This window comes from Mchenga conophoros, linkage group LG1 (assembly GCF_057382185.1).
Source record: "Mchenga conophoros isolate Kocher_MC1m ecotype Shallow Benthic linkage group LG1, M_conophoros_male_GT1.1, whole genome shotgun sequence".
NCBI classification, from domain to species: domain Eukaryota; kingdom Metazoa; phylum Chordata; class Actinopteri; order Cichliformes; family Cichlidae; genus Mchenga; species Mchenga conophoros.
In genome coordinates, this window is record NC_140526.1 from 37,233,762 (window position 1) to 37,255,737 (window position 21,976).

General features: G+C 43.1%; 1 protein-coding gene across 1 annotated transcript in view; it reads right to left on the reverse strand.

Moving 5' to 3' along the window:
- iqgap1 (IQ motif containing GTPase activating protein 1) overlaps positions 1-20,792 on the reverse strand; it is a 42,151-nt gene extending 21,359 nt beyond the window's left edge. Inside the window, exons 1-4 of the mRNA XM_085276960.1 lie at positions 20,512-20,792; positions 19,337-19,439; positions 448-604; positions 272-349 (exon numbers count right to left, since the gene is read on the reverse strand). Coding sequence (XP_085133086.1) covers positions 272-349; positions 448-604; positions 19,337-19,439; positions 20,512-20,557 — 384 coding nt within the window. The 5' untranslated portion in view covers positions 20,558-20,792. The remainder of the gene's footprint in view (positions 1-271; positions 350-447; positions 605-19,336; positions 19,440-20,511) is intronic.
- Between the last annotated feature and the right edge of the window lie 1,184 nt (positions 20,793-21,976).

The window sequence follows — 21,976 nt, forward strand, 5'->3', positions numbered from 1 at the left end:
CTCATCAGGTAAAGTAAGTGTCTCCAAACATTCTGAGCAATAAACTAAAACTTCTTTGCAAGCTTAGCTCAGGCTACCTGGGATCATTTGATGTCTTGAGGGTGAGAAATTGAAATGTCAAACAAAGCATGTGCTTTGAATGTGAGCACTGGCATCACGTAACTGGCTGACAATATGCAAAACCAACACAATCCAGTAAGTCTCTGTTGTAAATGCTTAACTGACAGTTTGTGCACATTTGTGTCCCCTGTGGGCTTTGAGCCGGCCTTACCTTTGGCAGTCCCTTCTCTGCCATGGCGTTGAGCCACTGGATGACATTGTCTGTGTGTCTAAAATGAAGACCAGTCGCCTGTAAGAGAGACGTATTACATCAGAGGAGAACAAAGGCTCACAGTAACAAATTACAGTAAATAAATGACAAATGCATAAACATCTGCATGTTTTCACCTTGTAACGTGTCTGCTCACGGTCATAAATCTTCTTGAGGGAAACTGTCTGCGGCGCAAAGAAGTTGCCCAGTTTGGCCAGATAAACGCCGTTTCTCAGCCCCTCCTCCAGCTCTGTTGTTGGAGGCAAGTCCTCATCCAGGCAGGCCTCCATCCATCTGCAAGGAGGGCAGCACAAACACGTATCATGCATTACAGTCAACAAAAAGCACAACTTCAAGTGAAGATGGAAACACTGCAGTGCCTCTTAAAGGCCATGAAACAAAGTGAGTCATTGCTCACAGCATTTAAAAGCAAATATCACAGATGCATGCAAAGAACATTTGGTCTTGATGTTTAGATTTCCCCCAATAGGTTTAAAGGCGACAAAGCTAACCATAGCCGATAGCTATAAGCTAATTCAACACACTTAGCAAGACCGCTCTCGAGATCATTTTCTGGCAAATACTCAGAAACCTGCTCTGAAGTACAGCTGAGAAGTTTTGGTTTTTAACCCAAAGCACAAACAACTTTTTGTATGTAATGCACGCTAGTGTTAGCACGTGCAGATAGCAACACTGCACCTCCATGACTGCCACCCCTGCTATTAGAATAAGAGCAAAACACTTTCATCTAAAACGGTTCTTTTTGTATAGCAAGTTTTATTTCAGGATAAATGCCATTAAAATATAAACACATCGGCCATCAGAAGTTTCCACAGAAACATTTTCCTACCATAGCCTGATTCATTGGTTATTATGAATAAGGAGTAAGCCCTGCTCGGGTTTAATATTAATGCCGCAGGTCCAAAAGGTCCAACCTCACAGTTAAAAAGGATCCAACTAGTGTCTTGACTTGATCTCAGGGGGAAAGAGCACAGCTTTCCTTCCTGTGTTGATCCGTTTCACACATCAGTATTAATTCTCTGCAGCTCCAAGACAACAAACCCCCCTAACCTGGTTAGTGCTGCTAACCCCTCAGCATTCCTCACGCGTGACATTTCATTTCTTCCAGGTCACACTGTGGAGGCGCATTCCCGCTGAGTGACAGTGTCAGCCCCGGGCCACAGAGCAGACACGCTGAGCTCTCTCACTGGGACGCAACTGGTGGACTAGATTCCACCAGCAAATGTCACTTACCAGTAACAACATATGAAGCCAGCCAATGTTAGTATGTAATTTAAATCACCCTGTCATCTCCTTTCATTCTCTTAAATACGGGTCAGTTTACACTCATTAAAGGAGGAATGATCCCTGCAGCAAAGCATCATGGCGGCGTGTAACAGCATGGTGAACTTTTCTGCTCTAACACTGGTTATGAAACTACTCTGAGTTTTATCTGTGTAACGTCACAGTGTGAAGGCAGTGAAATGAAATGTGTTCTTGTGAACAGACAGCCTGTGTTTGCATTCGCTAAGGAAACACTCCCACTCTTCAGAAACAGCACAAGGTTAACTCTACGCTGATTACAAGATTCCTTTCTTCCTACAGACAGACTGTCCTTAACACACACACACACGCACGCACGCACACACGCACGCACACACACACACACTTGTGAAAACTGTCTCTGACTTTATTCAATCAAATACAAAGTACAGAGGCTCATTTTTAGGCAATATCCACGTCTAAGCTCTTGTTAAAACACTTGTGTGACGAAACATTCACAGCAACATTTTCCAACGTGAGAAGCCAGCGAACCACCAGCTGAAACAACTTCCCTCTCAGGAAGTCGTGACACAGGGTCTCCAGACAGGCCTGCTATTGAGGCTGAGGTGATGGACCCACAGCGCAGGGCTCGGGCCTGCCAGGCAGGAACAAGCCCCCCCTTTCACTGCACATGGGAGCAGTGAAAGGCTCCACAAAGGCTGCTCAGTAATGGCTCTTTTATCAAGGCTATACACATTCCCCTTTTCCCCCAAATACAGACACACCCTCCACTTAACTGGGAAGGACGGCGGCCATGAATGGGATCTCTGAATTGTTTGTCGTCAATTATGGCAAAGAGCTGCCAAAAATGATCCGTGTGACATTTACAGGCGTGTCTACAATTCAAAAAATAACCACAAATATGAAAATGTTATCTGAAGTCTCTAAAGTGGCTGTAAACAGTCTTATCAAAGACGTGACGGTTCAAGAACGTCCTCTGGGACAAGCTCATCGAAGGCTAAAGCTACATTCATGTCATACCAAAAAGATCACCTTTAGAAAACTTCTGATATCAAGTTTTTTTGTCCCACTCGACAAAACAGTTTAAGAGCTGCACGCTTTCACACGGACATTAAGTCAGGATTCATGTTTGTGAAACGAAACCAAATCAAATGTTCACACGTCACACTTCAATGATAATATTGGACCGATACTAAAAGCATGAGACAAAGCAAATTAGTGACAATTAAGATTATTTTTAATACTTTTTCCAACAAGGTCCTTATTTAGGAGACAGCTTTCAGTATGTATACTAGCTAGCAACAGTTTACACTGGAAGTACCAGTTTAATGATTTCTGTTGAAAAGCACTAACATTCAGTGCTGACACTCACACTGAATATACGTATTCACAAAGAACTGCAGATGTTTGATGCTCATCGTCCTGCTTTTACTTAAGTTTCAGTTTAATCACTTCTGTAAAACCAAAGGAGTGGCTAATGGCTAATGGCTAATGGCACAGACAGCTAACATGATGTAATGCAGTGTGAGAAAACCAGGCTCAAGCTCAGGTTACTTTTTTAAAATGGTAAGAAGACATCAAACTAAATCAATCTACATGAGTGTGGTTTCATAATGATGACAATAACGTTACACTGCTGTGATTCAGACATGGACGATTTTTTAAAGACAGGAATTCTAAAGTTGTTACATTCTGATAATAAATCTCATCTGTGGAGCTGTAGAAGTTTGTGAATGTAACAGTAATATGCAGAATAAACTACAAGGCCAAATAACCAGTGTTGGGAGGTTACTTTTAAAGTGTATTCCACTACAGATTACATGCCCCAAAATGTATTTTGTAACTTATTCCGTTACGTTACTCAATGACAGTAACGTATTCTGAATACTTTGGATCACTTAATATATTATCATGCTGTTTACAACTACATGAATGTACTATTGTTGTGTGATTTATTACTATTACTGAAGGCTACTCGTCATACCAACTTGATGTTTAAATCTTAATATAAATGAGTAACAGTAGGTGGACATTAGGTAAAGCTGCACTTTCTGCAGCGATCTCGTATAGAAAACGATTCGTCGCGAATATAAAATAGGTCCGCGGCTCCGAACCGTAGTAAAGGGACCTCTGGCTAATACGTCGGGTTCGTGTCGGGCTCGTAGCTGAAAACTAGCTTTACTTTGTTGTCTGGGTCAACTTTGCTAGCGAGAGACAGAGAGGCTGAAAGACTGCTCCAACTGAACTTCTTGTTTCAGAGGAAAACACGAACACAGTGTACAGTCGAGTCTTAATAGCTTACTTACAGCTGGGCTCGTCGGGCTCTCTTTTTGGCTGCAGTGGTTATTATTATATTTACATGCTTCCAGCTCCCGTTTCTGCTCGGTGACAGCTCGTACTTTTCCTTTTTCTCCCTCCCTCGCTCACAGACACATCACGGGTATGACAGTCCATTCTCCCTGCAGCACGGACTACACTGCCCATCAGGCTACATGCTTTAGGGCGAAGCCTGTAACACTCTGCCTGTTGCCTTCATATTAAATCATTTTTGTGAATAATTTTTTTAAATATTTCTTCACATCATTATGCTGCTGCAAGTAGAGGTGACATGGGCCACGAGACTGAGACACAGACATCAGAGCCTCTAGAGCCCCAAAAACAGAGAGGGCATAGCCCAACATATGAAACAGGAAAAGACCGCCGTGTAATCCATTTATTTCAGCAAAGTAACTGTATTCTGAATACCACCTTTTTAAACGGTAACTGTAACAGAATACAGTTACTCATATTTTGTATTTTAAATAGTAACGGCAGTACATGTACTCTGTTAGTCCCCAGCACTGCAAATAATCAGCCTCGAGCTGAACATCTGCTGCTGGACCCGTAGATCTTTGTTTTGAAAGGAACCTTTTCTTTTGAAAAAGCAGACAGCTGTCCTTCCTTAGGAAGCACAGCTCCAGCCCCAGAAACTGCTGCTCAACTTCTCCAGGACCACCATAGAGAGCATCCTCACAGACTGCATCACAGTGCGGTGCAGAAGCTGCACAGCTGCTGCTGGACTGTGGCAGGGCCGTACGGCTGGAGAGCCCACACCACAGACTAATACAATCCCACACAAACAGACCAAGAGCAGCTTCTTCCTCGGGCTGTGGCCTCCATCAGCCCCACCCCTCCACATACAACGAGGTGCACTGATAACTGTCAGGACACTCATGTACCCCTATATAAGCACTGTCTCAGGTTAAATAATCTATTTATCATTTTTAATATTTATACTTAATGTTATTTTGCTGATCACAGCAGTTATGTTGTTGTCCTTGTATAAAGACAAAGACTATTCTACTCTAACAGCACAGGACACAGAGGGAAACTGCAGGAATTATTGTCTCATTCCTCCTCAGATCCTGCACGCTTTCAGGAAGCCGATGTCAGTGCTGAGTTCAGAGGTCAGTCTCATAGGAAGAGGTCTGCTACTGACCGCTGTCACTCCAGGAAGACACACCGACCACGCCTCTGCCTGCTATCGAGGAGCTTCCTCTTGTTTTCCTGCATGACTTAAATCAAACGGCCTATACTTGCCCTGCACTCTCTTTGCTAGGATGGTGGGTTTGAGATTGAGGCGGAGCGTTAATAACATAAGCTAACTTCAGCCGCTTCCCTTTTCCCCAGGTTTCACTTTTGGACACAGACACACCGTTAACGTTTGATAACAGCTCAGAAATATAGGCTGTGCAGGCCACACGCCTGGTTACTGTACAGCTGAGTCACTGCTGCCCGATGCCTCTCAGGGAGCAGCCTCATAGGTTTCAATGCCTCATTGTTTGGAACAGTTAGGTCAGGGCTATAAAGAACGATAATGTGCTTCAGTGAGTCGAGTGTGCACATTAGTGAAATTATATTGGTTTAGCATGATAGACATGTGTCTAATGTGAGGCAGGTAATTACACTGATGAACCGTAATTAAGAAACCAGCATTTAGAAATTGGATGTTTGAGGGGAAAATAAAAAGTCCTTTATGAGGACAATCCTACTAAAAAGGGGAAGTCAAGCACTGCCACAGGAAATGACAATTCAGCATTTTAGTCACATGATCAAAAGAAGTCTATATGTTTGCTTATGATAGCATGAACCACACTCAGTGCTGTTTTATTATGATCTCACACCTGGTTGAGGATCTTTCTTCATTTCATGCTTTTAATTTTTTACCACTTATAACCAGATTATTTCACATGGGAGTCCAACTAAATCCTGAGTGCTAGTAACACTAGAAAATTCAGCAACTGAGGTCAGAGACAGCGAGACAGCCGCTCAAAGCTTTTATGGTTAGTCTAACTAGTTCATTTATGTTAAATACATTTCCTGCTGATTACAAAAGAAACCTTTGATCAAATTGTAGTTTATATGTTATATTGTGACAGAACTGTAAGAATAAGTTTTGGTTTAGTGAGCCAAGCACCAGTAAAGCCTCACGTCCACACCTATGGAGCTTGTTCTTTTTACATCGCTTAAAAGATCCAGGATTAACTGGATAATCCTGGATTGGCTAAACCTGGGAATGCTGATACGGTTTATTTGGTTCTAATGCAAGTGAACTGAATTAGCTGAGTAGCCATGAATCACTTGAACTGATTGCACAGTGTTGTGGTCACAGTGTAGGGGAAACGTATAGATGAATGCTGTGACAGGAGTCTGCATAGCTACAGCTCGATGAGAGCTTCTGTTTGAGGGCTCTGTGATGAAAGCCAAACAAGAAAGGAGTGGCTGTTGAATAACAATCACAGAAAACGTGACCACGTTTTTACCAAACCACAGCAGCCGCTGTTTGTCCAACGATGCTCGCTCCACCTGAAATCTTCTTCGTGTCATGAATGCAGCATTTGACTGAAACCTCCCAAACCAGACGAGCCCGGCGTGGTTGGACATTTAGTTCCGTCATGTAATACATGCAATAACCGTGCTGTGCAGCAGGTTTGATTTCTATGCTATTTTACTGTGACACCCAATCCAACAGGAGAAATATCTGGGACCTCATCAAATCATTGGCAGTTTGCAGGATTACCATCCTGGTTAAAATGGGAATGCCCCTGTGGAGAACGATCCCTGCGACACACGTATTCATTGGTGCGATGAGCAGAAACACATGCATCACCAGGCCTAACATTGGGCCACTTTTAGCCCGTGGATGGACCGAGCTGTGGAGAAAAGCAGGAAAAGGCTGAGTGGCGACAGCGCCAAGCTTCGGCACTTATCGACGTGCTCTCAGTCTCGCATTGTTCCCCAGCATTACAGACCTATTTCTGTGTGTGCCTGAAAAGAGAAGGGTAGGAAGTGGTGTTTACATAATAGCTGGAAAGGCAAATGATGTGTGGTGAGCCTTATCTAGCAGCAGCACAATGTCAAGGCACACGTGGCCTCTATGTCCTGCTCTGTGAAGCTAAAGGAAGGTGTGTATGCTCAGCCACAACTCTAACACCACAGGCCAATCCAGCCCAGCGGGAATCTGACTGCGTTTCATGGAAAACGAGGCTGTGAGTGATGGAGGGAGACGAGGAGAGAAATGACAGGAGGGAATACAAAGAAAGATGAGTCAAAGCCAAGTTGTCCATTACATGCTTTGCTGCAACACTGGAATCTGTGCACCAAGTGACCTTGCACTTTCCCCACTCACAGTCAAACAGCCTGTCCTGTCTGTGACAGCAAAGCCAACCACGTTACCCTGCACTCACCCACGCCTGCTCCACACAACCCTCTGCTGTCCTTTATGCTACAGAAGGCTTTGATGGATTTATTATTTGCCACCTTGGACATTCTGCTGCATTCTCGTGATAAACGTGAGCTCAGCACATATGCAGGTATGTGCAACAAAAGCTCAAGATTCAGGCTACACCAGCTGCTTTGTTTCAGACACTTTTTCCTGTCCTTGACTCTGTATGATGTTAGAGAGAGCTGATGTAGATAATGCAGTTATCTAAGGCAGCGGTCCCCAAACAGCTGCTGCTGAAACCTTATCGTTATCAGGACTCAAAAAGCCTTTTTAAGACAGAAGATGAACAAACTTATCCGAAAAATAAGGACGACTTGGAACTGTGAAGTATGCAAAGCAGCTCTCGTAGAGCCCAAGAGTCCCAGCACGTCCGACCTGCTTTTACTCGAGTCCCAGACGAGGTCACCTGAGGTCAAATAACAGCTGATGTACAGTACAGCAGGGGGTTGGTGAGCAGGGACGAAACTATTGTGAAGTCCAGAGTGTAACTTGCAGTCTCAGGTTTCACAGGTGGAGGTAGGGCGGGACCTTTCCCGCAGGGCCTTTATGGAGCACTAATCCCTCTCCCTTTCATTCCCATCTCATTCCCTCATTCTCAACTGTTTACTGCCAGCCGAGTGACTCAGGCCTGTTTTCTGGGACGCCTCGCTGTCTCCCAGGAAACAGGCAGCAGGTAGTATTTACACAAATACCCAAAATACTACACTGAATACTACGACGAAGACTCATGTCTCAAAAGGCACAAAGAGCAGAGGAAAGCTGAGTTTCCTGTTAAAACAACCAAGCAAAGAAAAAGAGAAGAAACTAGTAAACAAGTGTTTTTAACTGAAATTTCATCAACAAAAATAAAACTTTGCTCAGAATGAATAAAACAAAAATGTCATCCTTGGAAGCTTTTCATTTATATGGAATCAGCACATCAGCCGAGCCTTCAGGTTTAGTCACCTGACGACTGTAATGGCATCGAAGAGGCCATTTTTCACCTCCTACGCTGGCTGTGACATTACGTAACAGGTATTGCAGCAGCAGCAGCAGCTGTACACAACAGCGTTGGGAAACTTTTGAAAACAGGAAACTGCAGGCAGTTGGCCGGAGCTTTAGGAGGAACTGTGCTGCTCTTGAAGGGTGAGAACACCGGGCTTCTGTTTTACACTGCAACATGACGCTCGGCATGGGGACAGTCCTAATCTTAACTTCAACACCAAAATACAGATTTACAGTTTAAAGCCTTTCATTGCTGTTGCTTCAATTCTCCTCGTCCATGCAATCGATGTTCGTTTTCCTTTTTTAAGCATAAACTTCCTAAAATCTTCTTTTCAGTACTGTGGGTGTCAGATAAGCTCAGATAAAAGATAAAACACAGAGGATCCTTGTGTTTAGCATGATAGGTGGTTTATTCGACTGGCTTCTCTTGAGCTAAGATTAAAAGACAGTGGCGTCGCACCATTCCCACGTATTAAGAAGACAATAAGAAAGAAACTTTATCGCGTCACGGGTTAATGTGTGATGAGATATTCTGCACTCCACAGATCTCTCTCTCATATCATATATTCAACACTATGCTAACACAGCATGAGGCAAGCTAATAGCAAAGGGTCAAGAGTTTACAGGTCACATAATGTGATAACTCCATGTAACATAATGTGTTGTGTCAACCTTAATTTAGATTAATTTCTCTTCAGCACAGCTGTGAGGGGTGCACTCAGTGATACCGAGAGCAGGGAACAGAAAACTAGTGTGAGTGTAAATGTGAGCAGCGTGCAGTGAAAGACTCACACAGAGCTAAAATAAATGTAGTCCAAATAAACAACACCAACATGTCATTTTTTTATTTTACTAATCAAATATCACTTCAGTAAAATTATGTTCGCGGATTTATTCATGTCTTAAATTTTATTTTATAAAGTTAGGAAAACAGTCTTGTCTGTTGATAGGTTTGTAGCTTGAACCTATTCGCTGGAATGTTGAAGACAATTTAATTACACAGCAAAAGCAAGACACGAGTAGGCAAAGTTCTTTATGTCTCTCGTGCACGGGAGAGAACTGGACAAACGCCGTCCCTTCGCTTGACCCCAGTCGCTCTCGTCCGCTCCCCCGTAACACTGCTCTTTTATTGAGGTTACATGAATTTACATAGGTTCATTAACATATGACATCTACATACACACAAAGAATACCTTGTGTGGGGGGGGGGGGGGGGGGGGTTGTCAGTGTGTGACCCCATAAACGACTTCCCTAAACCTGCTGGTCTGGAAGTCCAGCCGTTCATCTAAACAAAAGGCACTTAGACTTAAACAGATGTACGTGTGTTTGCTATACCATATATCAGTAAGAGCAGATATAACCTCTCTCCAGACCTTAAGTTGTGTGCATGCCAGAGTGCTCTGGGAGGCACACAGAGTCTCCACAGACTACTAAGGATCAAACCTCTACCAACATGACAGTGATTATAAAACTCTAAGCATATAAGAGTAGATATTTCTAAGCATAAATGACAATCCACTATATCAACCTGACATCTGTTGTTGCCTTACATATAAAAGAATGATTCCTAGTCTCTTGCCGTGGCCAAGAATAAAGCTTATAACCTTTTATGCAAGGTCGCCTGAAAAAAAGAAGATATATGTTAATTGATAAATACATCTTTGGCCTCTTTCACTTTCACCCATCACCTCGAACCCTTGAAGAATAGACGTTCACAAGACTTAACAACATGAGGAACTTTGAGATGTCAGTGAAGCTCTGGCTGTCATAAATATTAATGTATCCAGCGCACACATTAATATTAGCCTTTTAGCTATTGTCAGTTACCCAATAGCCACATTAGCTGTCAAAGCTATTGAGCTACTGATAAAATTAACACTCACTGCATAGCATTAACAGGACAACACAATTATTAATTTTATTGCTTTCTTTAACAAGACAAATAATAATAAACATACTTGGCTAAACCTTCATGAAGAAAAGCGTCAGTGAATTGTTGTTGCAGTGACTCAGCCACACCTCTGGTTAGCAGAAAGGCTAGCATTAGCTTAGAGCATTGTGAAAGCAGAGAGAAACACACAATCTGCACCAAGAGCATTTTAATTCATTAAGCAAATGAAGGTAGATACAGCTTAATGCGCCTGTGTGAGTGGATTTTGTGTTGCGGGAAGAGAGTTTCTTAGTGTGGGAGAGAAGTAGCAGCAGCCACAAAAAGAAAGAAGGAAAAATGGATGTTATTAGCGGCAGTCGCATTCGTTGACTGCACCGTCAGCTCATATCTGCCGTGAGGTTGACTGAACTAGTTACTTCTCTAATTGAAAGGGAGCAGAGCAGTTTGATTTTCAATATAGAGTTATTGCTATAGAATTTATGCTGAATAAAGTACAAGGATTTAAACAGATTACACAAAAATCCCAAAGATTTCCACTCGTATAACAAGTCAGCTGCCAATGATGTAACCCAACAACCACCTCACTGTGCCACTTGTGATATCTCTCCCCACTGTCGACCACCTCGTCTGTGAAGAAATTCTCATCGCTCTTAAGTGATGGGCGAAATGTTTTCCCCATTTTAAGAGGTGACACACCTTTGCTGTCAAACAGCATTTACTATGACCTGAAGGATGGATTTCATCTGAGCAAAAACAGCCTGAGTGCAGCATGTCAGTCAGTGTCAGCGAGGGTGAAATCACAGGTAAACTCTGCTGTCGTCATGGCAACAAGTTAGGTTTTTTTTGTTAGTTCACCTTCAAATTTATTACCAAAGTCCATGAAAAAATCCCAAACTAATCAACTACAACTGTGCAGTATTTTGGAGCACAACACCTGCACACAGGTATCTACAGTTACATCACAGCAGTATGGCTGGCTTTGAGGTTGAATAGTAGAAAGAAACTTGTTTGTCGTTGTGTACGAGACCTGGTAGCATTACACTAAGAGCTTCACAGCATCATTTGACCTTTGTGCTGTCTTATTCAGAGTAAAGGTTCAACTCTCGTGCAAAGCATACCCAAATTCTGTTTGCGAAGTGTGTGTGGGAGGAAAAAGATCAGAGAAGGGGAATCAATAAAGAACAATGACTGGGTTCATCATTTGCAGTGACCTTAAACATAATGGATACAATAAATGATCTTAGAGCAGTTATGTGGGCTACACATGACGAGTGGCTGTTATGGAAAGTAAGCTACAGCGCTAAGTTAGATTCGATGTAACTTTCCTAAAAATGCTTAAATCGTTGGCGTATTTTTTTAGATTCACATGTTCGGTTTCTTGCAGAGTTCACTCTCGTTTGTGTGTGCTGAACATAACCAGCAGCCAGCGAGGTTAGCTTAGTACTGAGACCAGCGGGGAAACCGTTAGCATAGCACCTAATCAGTGCCACGAATTCTCACATTTCATTTGTTCGTCTGTCCAACAACCAAAGCACGACCGCCTCTTGAGCTCCAAATCAAAGAGGGACTCAAAACTGGTTTAATCTAAGCTTTATAACGGAAAGTTCCAGCAACGAGTCATTGCAACCTGTTTCAGTCATTTACATAACTGCACTGCCATTTCTTTTCAGTTTTCAAATCCAAATCCTTTCTAACATTTTGCAGGAAAACTGTTATGTAATTACGTACGAGACATCCTCTCTGACTTCTGTGAGCTGTTAATAGACCTGAAAATGAACCACACTCTCACAAAAGAAAACAAAGCCAGACACCTTCCTGTTCTTAATCTCGCCATCTCAGCGCGTTGTCAGCGGCAGGACTAATACCACAGATGGCAGCTGGATGACATCGGTGGTACACACTGACCTGGTGACTGAAGTGCTTCTGAGAAGGTACGAAGCACAAACTGACTACGTACCCACACCTCTGTTATCAATTATAACATTTTCATGGTGAGTGATGCACGTGGTGTCTGCGGGTAAAAGAATTGTTTGTTGTCGTTTTACTTCTTTAACCTGACAGGTGAGTCTGATCTCTGATCTGACCATAAAAGTCAGTCAGGATTCCACCTACGCCTGGACAATAGTTTTATCACTTCCTCCTTGTTCTTTTGAACAGGCTGTGAGTTTTAATAAAAACAAAACAAAACAAGAATTCATGTCCAATGGACAAATTAGAAGAAACTCAAGTTGGAAGATGACAAAGTTTTTCCTTCCTAAAATAACTGCCACTCAATGTTTTCTTTTAAATTCCTTTTTTCCCCCCAAAACATTTTAAATTTTTTTTGTTATTGTTGTAACAAGATTATTTTCCAAATCTGGAATAAATAAACTATATCATATAAAGGTACTGATTAGGGCTGCTCGATTATGGCAAAAATGATAATCACGATTATTTTTACTGAAATTGAGATCTCGATTATTTGACGATATTTATTTAACCCGCCAGAGATTATATTATTTTTTTTATATGTGGTAGTGCCATTTGTGGGAGCATTTCAAGTTGCTATACAACTGTTATAGCCCATATTTTAATAATATGTATGCATTAAGTCCATAGTAACTACATTAATTGCAAATAAGTGCAATAAACTACAAAAAAATTGAAAATCGTTTTTGTTTTTTTTACATATATTTCTACTTGGAGAAATTTAAGAGGTTTATCCCTCAAAACTTTAAAAACAAAAAAGTTGCACAAAATAGTTTACAACAACAGGAAACTTCTTTTGAGTGTCTTCATAGTTTTATTTTGGAGATACACCAATTTTTATACACTGCAGGAAAAACAAAAAAAACAATCCTATGATGCAAATTTGCAAAGAAAACAGCAGGTGCATCAAAATAAACTATTTCCAGCAGTGATGTTTGAGTTCTAAGCTCCCAGCAACTATTCAGAAAAGTCAAACATGACCAGTATAGGCTTTTAAGGCCTACAAGTAAAAAACTACATTTCCGCGAAAATGACGTCACTTCCGGTTTCGGCCAGGAAATGGCGGACATGTGATAGTTCGTGCTGACGTCTGTTTCAATGTGGGAAGTGTTACGAACAGCTGATCAGATCGGCAAAGCGTGTTTCTGGAATATTGTGTTTTTGTTCCTGCAAGAGCTTTTAATGCAATATTTGCAAAGCTTTATGTGGAAGGAAACCGTGACCGAGGACAAGCTGATGGCATCAGATGTAAGTACAATTCCTCCGGTTTCATATGCAAAACAAATTATTGCGCTAGTTTACACGGTTCAGGTTCTACAGGGATTTAAAAATAGTTACACAACACGGAGCGTGCAGCTCTGACCGGCTTTAAAGGGTTAACAATGACTTTAAAAAATAATATAAAATAGTGTGCAACACCACTGAAGTTTTTTTTACCTCTCTTTTCAACCAACGGCAGTCACTCTCCAAATAACTTCTGCTTAGCTTTCCGAGCTTCCCTCGGGTCCTCTTAATCAGCGGTCTCCAACCTTTTTTGCGCCACGGACGGTTTATGCCCGACAATATTTTCACGGACCGGCCTTTAAGGTGTCGCGGATAAATGAGGGAGGGGCTAATAATCGGCTCAGTCATTTTTAATGATCGTTGAAAGCCCAGATCGTAATCGTGATTAAAATTCGATTAATTGAGCAGCCCTAGTACTGATTTTTTTGTAACAAATGGACAGAAATAACATCGGAACACACACATTTTTGTCCAATTAGGTAACACATGCCTTTTGTATAGTCACTCTGCTAAAGGCCAATTTTGAACTGGAAAAACCCAGCTATACTATCTGTTTACCAGCCCATACTGTAAAATCAAACAGGTAACCTCTGCCCCTCTTCTTCAGCCAAAACAAACACATGCTCCTCTGCTGCCTACAGTATGCTGCGCATGGTGCCATCAGCTTTGGGGGGGGGTAACCTGTCACGACCCGCTCCTACACCCCAAACACAACATCGTGATCTGCAGAAAACATATGCTGAGTGTGTGACTCGTACCCAGCTTCACTACACTGCAGAACATACAGACAGGAAATGATCATGAGAAAAAGAAAAAAAAATTGTAGCCCACATGACACTATGTGCCATCTGTGCACTGAGACTACTTGAAATTGTTTTCTGCTTGTGGCAATGTATGAAATGTCTGAATGTGTAGCCTGGATCAATAAAAATAGTATCACACTGAAAACATGTCTGACTGCATTCCCACTGCACACTGCACGAAAGGAGCAGAAAGTGAAAGAAAATTGAAGCGAAACTTCAGAAACATTAGATACAAGATAAGTTTCTTCTTATGTAAATGTTACCCAAACACGCTGCTTTCAACTTCTCAAACAGGACGACTGGATTTCTACTTTGGATTTTTTCTTTTTCATGAAACATTTGGGGGGGGGGGGGGGGCAGCTGCTTGATTACTAGACAATGAAAATAATCATAATAATCATGGCCTCTCCAGTGAACGGAGCTCAGCAGAGGTGCGCGACTCACTTACCATTCAAATATGGTGTGATAAAGAGCAGGTTGCCTGAGCCTCACTGCTTGCTTCTGTGCATTTAATGGGAACATGAAGATAAGAGCGATAAAACCTGCTGTCGTTTGCATCCGTCTGCCGGGCTGGCAGGTATGAAACGGGCACTTGTGTCTGTATCGACACTTGAATGCACATCTGACAGTAGTAGTGTTGGAGCGGTGGCAGTGCATTCCCACAGCCAGGTACAGGCTCACGCCCTGCTGTGCATCTGTCACATACATTCATATCATACCACACACACTCCCAGCATTCCTGTGCCCCGGCCTTTCTCTGCAGGTGTTCCCTACATGGAGTCGCTTCACTGCCTGAAACTCTGATGTAACAACTGTAACAGATTCCTGCCACCAACGGCCCGGGACACCGTCACTCAGAGGAGTCGTTCTTGTAGAGGTCAAGAGCAAATACTGTGCTGCTACTGGCAACAGACTATTTAAATCAACAGAGGAATTGTGTCTTCATCAAACATCGTAGACTTCCCTTGAAACAAAGCTGTGATCAGCTAGTGGGGCAGTTGGATTAAGTCTGGTAGAAACGAATGTGAAGACGGGAAATAACCCAGACTGGTTTATCCAGGACCGCACGCACACACAGACACACACGCACGCGTTACTGAATCCTTTCCTCCAGGTTTGTCTGATATTCACAAACCAGAGAAATGTTGAAAAATCATGTTTGTTAATTTTAAGAAAACAGGGCGTCCTGCCCAACGCCACCTTCAGGCCTGAGATATGAAGCCAAGACACAAGTGCTAACAGCTGCAGTACCTGCAATGGCCACTTGAGGCTGTTCTAGAAACGAGTCAATTCCCAAACGCTCCCAAGTAAAAGGAGCTTACAGCAGAAATGAGCATCAGTCAGGATCACTGTGGTCACTATCACTATAATTGATGAGGCTTTTACATTTGATGATTGCTACCTCACTATTACAGTAACATCAACATCAGAAATTGAAATCTGATTTCAAAATAATATCAAAGATTTCAAAATATTGAAATATATTTTCACACTCATAGGCCATTGTTGCAATGCAGGATGGGTAGTGAAACAGTTGGAATGATCTTGGAGCTCACAGTGAGACAAAAAGTCCTGTGTTAATGAGTCGAAGCCAACGTAACGTAACCGCTATTCAAACAGACACAGGCAGGCGTGTCTTTGCAGCACCTGCTCCTCGATGCCAACTGGGAGGCTGTGCTGGTTAAAAGCTCCACTTTCATTCAGCTGATAGAGGTCAGTTTGTAACTTTCATTTTATGATAAAAAGTCTATTACTAATGGTAATTTCAAAGATTAGTAATGACTGCCGTCATACAGTCCTTCTCCAGTTTTATATCAGAGTAAGTTTCATGTTGACGCACAGAAACGTGGCCCATAATTACAGGCCCAAACGCTTCTCCAGGCCACTGTGTGTATCAGACATGCCTGCATCACACTGAGCTCTTGGGAATTGCTGAGCTGCCTGACCAGGAAGACTGTCTGCTTCCTCCGGGATCGGGGCAGTGAGCACATCGTTTAGCATCCAGCTGAACAGTGTCTAATATTTTCCTTCTTTTACAATCCGACAGTGATTTTCACTCATTTTCCTGAGGGAGTTTTGAGTCCTCGTGGGAGAAAGTTGTAGTAGCAGCATCTGGTTTTAGTCTTCACTTACCACCAGCAGCATTTGTGAACTCTTTCAGCCAACTACATTGATGAAGTGCATGTGGATGGAAGCGCAGAGAACACAGCTGCAGGGCTTTCAGGGCTCGTCCTCGTCCAAAAGCCCCCCCTCTCAAAGACTGATGTAACGTCCCTTGATTCCTTCAGACTGACAATCCCAACCAAAAAGCAGCACGCTGTGGCATATTTTTATATTTATATAATCGGGTTCATTCTGAACTGTGTAATGACAGCTCTGTGACAATCTGTGCGATCAGCAGGCTGTGCCATCAGAGTGAAGTCTTGTAGTTCACAGCAAATGTGTAAGAAAAATGAACAAGTGTCACATGTTGAATGGTGTGATCTTATATTATTAGCATATTAATGCTGACAACTTGAAGTAGTTTAGGTTCCCAAACTAAGGCAAGAACTTAGCTAAATATCGAATTTACCAATATGGTCTCACATATGCTTTCCTCCAGCAACGCAGTGTGAAAAACACAGGAAACTCATGTGACCCCACATTTCATACTTAGTGCTTTGCTCACCTAAAATGTGCTCTTTTCCTCTCAAGTGTCCTGATTTACCAAATTTACAAATCCTAGAAAGCATTTCAGGGGTAAAAGAAAAAGCCGCCCAACTGAAGCAGAAATGTCAGATACTCCGAAATCATTCCAAGGATTTCCTGATGCCCGCCCGTGTGAGCCGGTGAGGGACGAGGGGCAACACACACCTTCACTGCAGAAGTACAATCACACAGAATCAGAGCGCACGCAGCCTCGCAGCAACCCGGCTCCACTCACACCGGAACCTGTTGCTATGACAACTGTGGGTTTCTGTGGCAACAGTGGGAGATATTAAAATCAACAGGGACTGAGTCACTTCCTGTCTAACACAATCCTTCCTCTTTTGAACCCATGAGCCCGCGCTGACTCCACACACACTGAAAGCAAACATACGTGGCTGCTGACAAGCTCGAGCAACCGCCACCTTTCACACACACACACACACACACACACACACACACACACACACACACACACACACACACACACACACACACACACACACACACACACACGTCTAAGAGAAAGAACAGACCTCACCTATTTCATCATGAATGTACTAACGAAATCACCCCCAAAACAAGAAGTCGGCTCAACATAAAGTTATGAGGTGTGGCTGCTTGAACCTTTTCAAGTGTGATGATCTGCATTTAGCAATTAATGTTCAAGTACGCTCACCCTGACGACTGAGGTATCCAGTCATACTGCAAGGGTCCTCATAGAGACTTTCTGTTGGGGTCACAGGGTGTTGCTCAGACAACACAGCAAAGAAAAGAAGTAAACAGAGTACGCCTGTGGCTTTTACTCCAGTGAAACCACAGACCTCCAGCATCACTACATGTTTGAAAGTAGGGCTTGTTAGCATACAGATCATTAGAACTTCTTCCAACATTTCAACGCTGGTCACTGAGTGGAGCACCACACATGACATCCACCTAAGAAAAAGCAAGTGTTCTCCAAAGCTAAACGTTTTACCCGTCAGATCAAAGAGTCACTGAAAGGATCACATTGGATTGCGACGCGCTGTTACGCAGTCAGCACCAAAACCACCGCCATTCAGAGACGTCACTTCCAAGCTGCTTGTTCTCTCCAAACTGTAACTTCAGCACAGGTTGAGATTAAACGATGACACGTCTCCGCTGCACGCAACAGTCAAGCTGTGATACGCTTCAGTCAATAAATAGACTCCTGCTTTCTTTCTAGCAAATGTTACATCTCATACTCACAGGTTACATGAGGGCAGACATACAGTTGAATTAGGAACCAAATCAGTGACTTGCTCTGGCTATTCAGATTTTCCCGTGCATGCTTCACATTACCATAACTCCTCAAACATCTTGAGCCAAAATTACTAAATAAGTGCAGCCTGCCTGTCGTGAGCGATAAAGCGTTAACAGATGGCAGATTAGCCAGAAATGAAAACGATGACACCGCCGTACAAGCCATGAACGAGTTCTGCCGCAGATAAGACATTTTCTCCCTTTCTTTAAAGCCAGAAACACTTTTCAGTCATTTGGACGACAGGCGGGATTTTTCTCACTGTGTTGCAACATTTAACCACATTCTCTGGGTTTTGGGGACCGAGAGCGACTAAACTCAGTTTGGTTCTAATATTCTTCGTTTTAAATTGAGCTGAATGTTTTCAGTGGGCGACCCAGACTCTTTCACTTCAGAGCCGGGCTTGCTTTAATATGTACAGACTGTGGGTTGACACAGTGTCACTGAAACAATCATGGCCTTTCCTAAAAGACACACATAACCCTCGTATGTATCCTAATGTGTCATCAGTGGCTTCACAGATAAGCACTTCACCCGTGCCACATGCACTAATGTACCCTGATACTATCGTGGACGCTGGCATTTAAACTATAAACTATAGCAAACATGTAGAATTGTCTGAAGGCCTGAACATCACAGCCGTGCAGCAATGCTTACAGCCGTGATGTCATGTGTCACAGATCATTTGACCTTCACTATCACAGCATTTCCCAGAGAGGTGACGAGCTCCCTGCCCTGAAAGACTCTGGACGCTGATTTTGAATCCAGTCTGGGATGCTGGGATGCTGTCCCGGGTGTTTTTGTTGCTTCAGCCCAGCTTTACTGGCAACAAGTTCAGACTGGACATACATTCTTTAAAAAGAAAAAAAAAGGCAACAAGGCCGATCACTTTGACCTTCTTATGAGTCGTCTCTGGTCTGTTTTCTGTAGCTTTTTGGAAACTGGTAGTTTTCTACATAATTCTCTGTGTATATAATCTGACACTAGGTGCAGGGGCTCATTGCGAGCTGACTCACAGCTCTTACTCATGAACCCTGCTGCCTCTGCAGGCTCAGCTGACTTGCAGATGAAGTGACTTTCTTACCTTTTGGCTTCCTCCAGGTGGCACAGGTACTCATAGGCCATGTTCTGCTGGCGCCGCTCATCCATCTCCTCGGCTGTGAGCCGCTCCACGCCATCCAGTACAGCTGGAGGCAGGAAACACAAGGAATGCTTTTGAAACAGCAGGAATACATGGGAAATAAGAAACTATGGCTGTGTTGCTGCACAAAGAGCCTCACAGTGTGGCTATTCACAAACAGCGTTTACACAATGTTCACCTCATCAATTTTTGTTTGGCTTGCATAACTATGGAAATCTTTCCAACCAGCAGCGTGGCCTCTAACTTTCTCCATAAAGCCAGCGTGTTTGTAAGTCATCTGTGCTTCACACATGAACACAGGTGCGTGTAACTTTAGGGAATGCATGTGTGTGGAGATGGCAAACAGTAACCCACACAATGCAGAGGAAGTCACAGGGCGATTCCCCGTGAGATTACACAGAGGCCTGCACAGAGCATGAGTCCCTACAGCCGTGGGGTTTTTCCCACATAATGATGGGAGGGGGATGGGGACGAGAGGAGGGGAGGGGAGGGACCACCTCAGCAGGTAAAACAGCTTTCAGCAGAAACGGAACATACGGGGCTAAGACTTCAGAAACGGCCTCCTGTTTGGAACCAGGTTTGGTATCCACTCATAAATGACATACCATCGGCTAAGCAAACCACTTCACATTTTCCACGCTGCGTGGATAAAGTGTCACAGTGCAATCACCACACGTTGCCTCAAAAGGTCTGAGTTTATGGGCGGTGGTTGTTAAGTTGGTAGCTGTTCGCTTCATGTGTGCGAGGACGCAAAACTTTGGACTATCGCCGTCTGTCCCGTTTCCACCAGGTCCATTCCCCATCCCACGTCCACGTACGAACTAACTTGGACGTAAAGCGGCATTTAAGAAGGAAAAAGTCGGGGAAACTGCTTCCCCGCTCTACGATGCCTTGCTATTAAAACGCGGAAGTCATGATTAGGCTGTATCATGCCGTCAGAAATAAAGAGCCAAGCTCGCCGTGAGCGCTTTCTACTAACATACAACGTCTGTTTCGGGACTTTTGGAGGAGTCTTGCGTGAGCGCAGTGTCCACTGTGGTCCGGGGCTGTGTGCGGTTAAAGGAAGCCTTCCTGCCTGGCATCTCAAGGTGAGCACGGGGGGAAAGCGCATAACTTACAGCCATATCTGGGCCGGGGCCCGTCTCCCTCCTCTGAAGTTGACATCCTCCTCTGTCGAGAAACGCGACTCTCTGCGCTCCACTGCAGTCACGAAGAAAAGTTGAAGCGCAACTTCAGTCCCAAACTCAACAGAACTTTGAAAAGAGCAACACGCCGAGAAAGAGCCGAAAGAAAAGCGCACAGGACCTTTCGGCCCTCTTGTTCCTCCTCTGCACAGTTTGAGTTGCGAGCTTTTTTTTCTTCTTCTTCTTCAAACCTCACTGATGTCACTGGGTGTGTTCTTCATAATCCTGAAGTATGCGTTTCAGGAAACACGGTTTAGCAGCCTGGGGCCGGCCAAGCTGCAGGCGCAGCGCCCCCTGCCGTCCACTCGAAGGCGGGATAGTGCAGGGAGGTTCCCAAGCGGAGGTCCGGGGACCCCAGGGGACCGGGGAAATCGCAATGACATGACAAAATGTTGCATTTTCCAAGAACCTTCCCGTCCAACCTGTAATCATGGGCAGTACATATAAGTCAGCATGTGTTAATGCGGATTTGACCCAAGTGTTCATCTGCAACAAACACTGGGGGGGGGAAAGGATGCTGTGACTTTCAGTTACTGGGATAACGATGTATTTACAGTAGAAAGCTGGAGTAATAGACACAATAAGATAAGATAAACCTTTATTAGTGCCACACGTGGGAAATTTGTTTGTTCACAGCAGAAAGTGGACAGTGCAAAGTTAAGAGCAGCAAAAATTAAGAACCCCCCCCAATAGAATAAAATAAGATAAACTAGAATAACATACCAAATACAATCAGAATGACAATGATAAAAATGGTTGGCGAATGTGCACAACCGCTAGAATCTTTTTCTGTCTTTCACCAAAAGGGAAAAACCACAGTGAAATATTAGGTTTGTGACAAATGTATTTGTTCTTTTTATGTATGTATAATGTTATAAATACTTTATTATCAGGCTGCAGGAGTGCGTCTGTGGCACTGCACACGAGTTTAAACATTCCTTTGAATTCACATTGTTTCACAAAGTATTTGGACCCTTGGTTTGAGTGCAAACATGTGGTAATTGTGAGGCACTCTAAAATATATTTATATATGTGTGTTACTTTAATGTTGCAGGGGAGATGATTTTAATGACTGAAATACTTCTGGGTAGCTTGATCCATAATAGTCACGTTTTAATAAGTTTGGATTTTAAAATGTGCAAAGACGTAAAAAGACTCTGGACGGTTCAAACCAGGATCTTTTTACTGTGAGGCAACAGTGCTAACCACCATATCTACCTATCTATATAATAAGATAAAATACATGTTTGTATAAAGTCTCACAGGCTAATTGGCTAAAACAGTTATCAGATTAAAAAAAAACAAACAAACAAACAAACTTGCAGTTATACTGTTTCTATGGAAATTCAAGTCCACTTATCAGTTGCAAGCTGGCACTTAAAGTAAAGATCTTCTTATG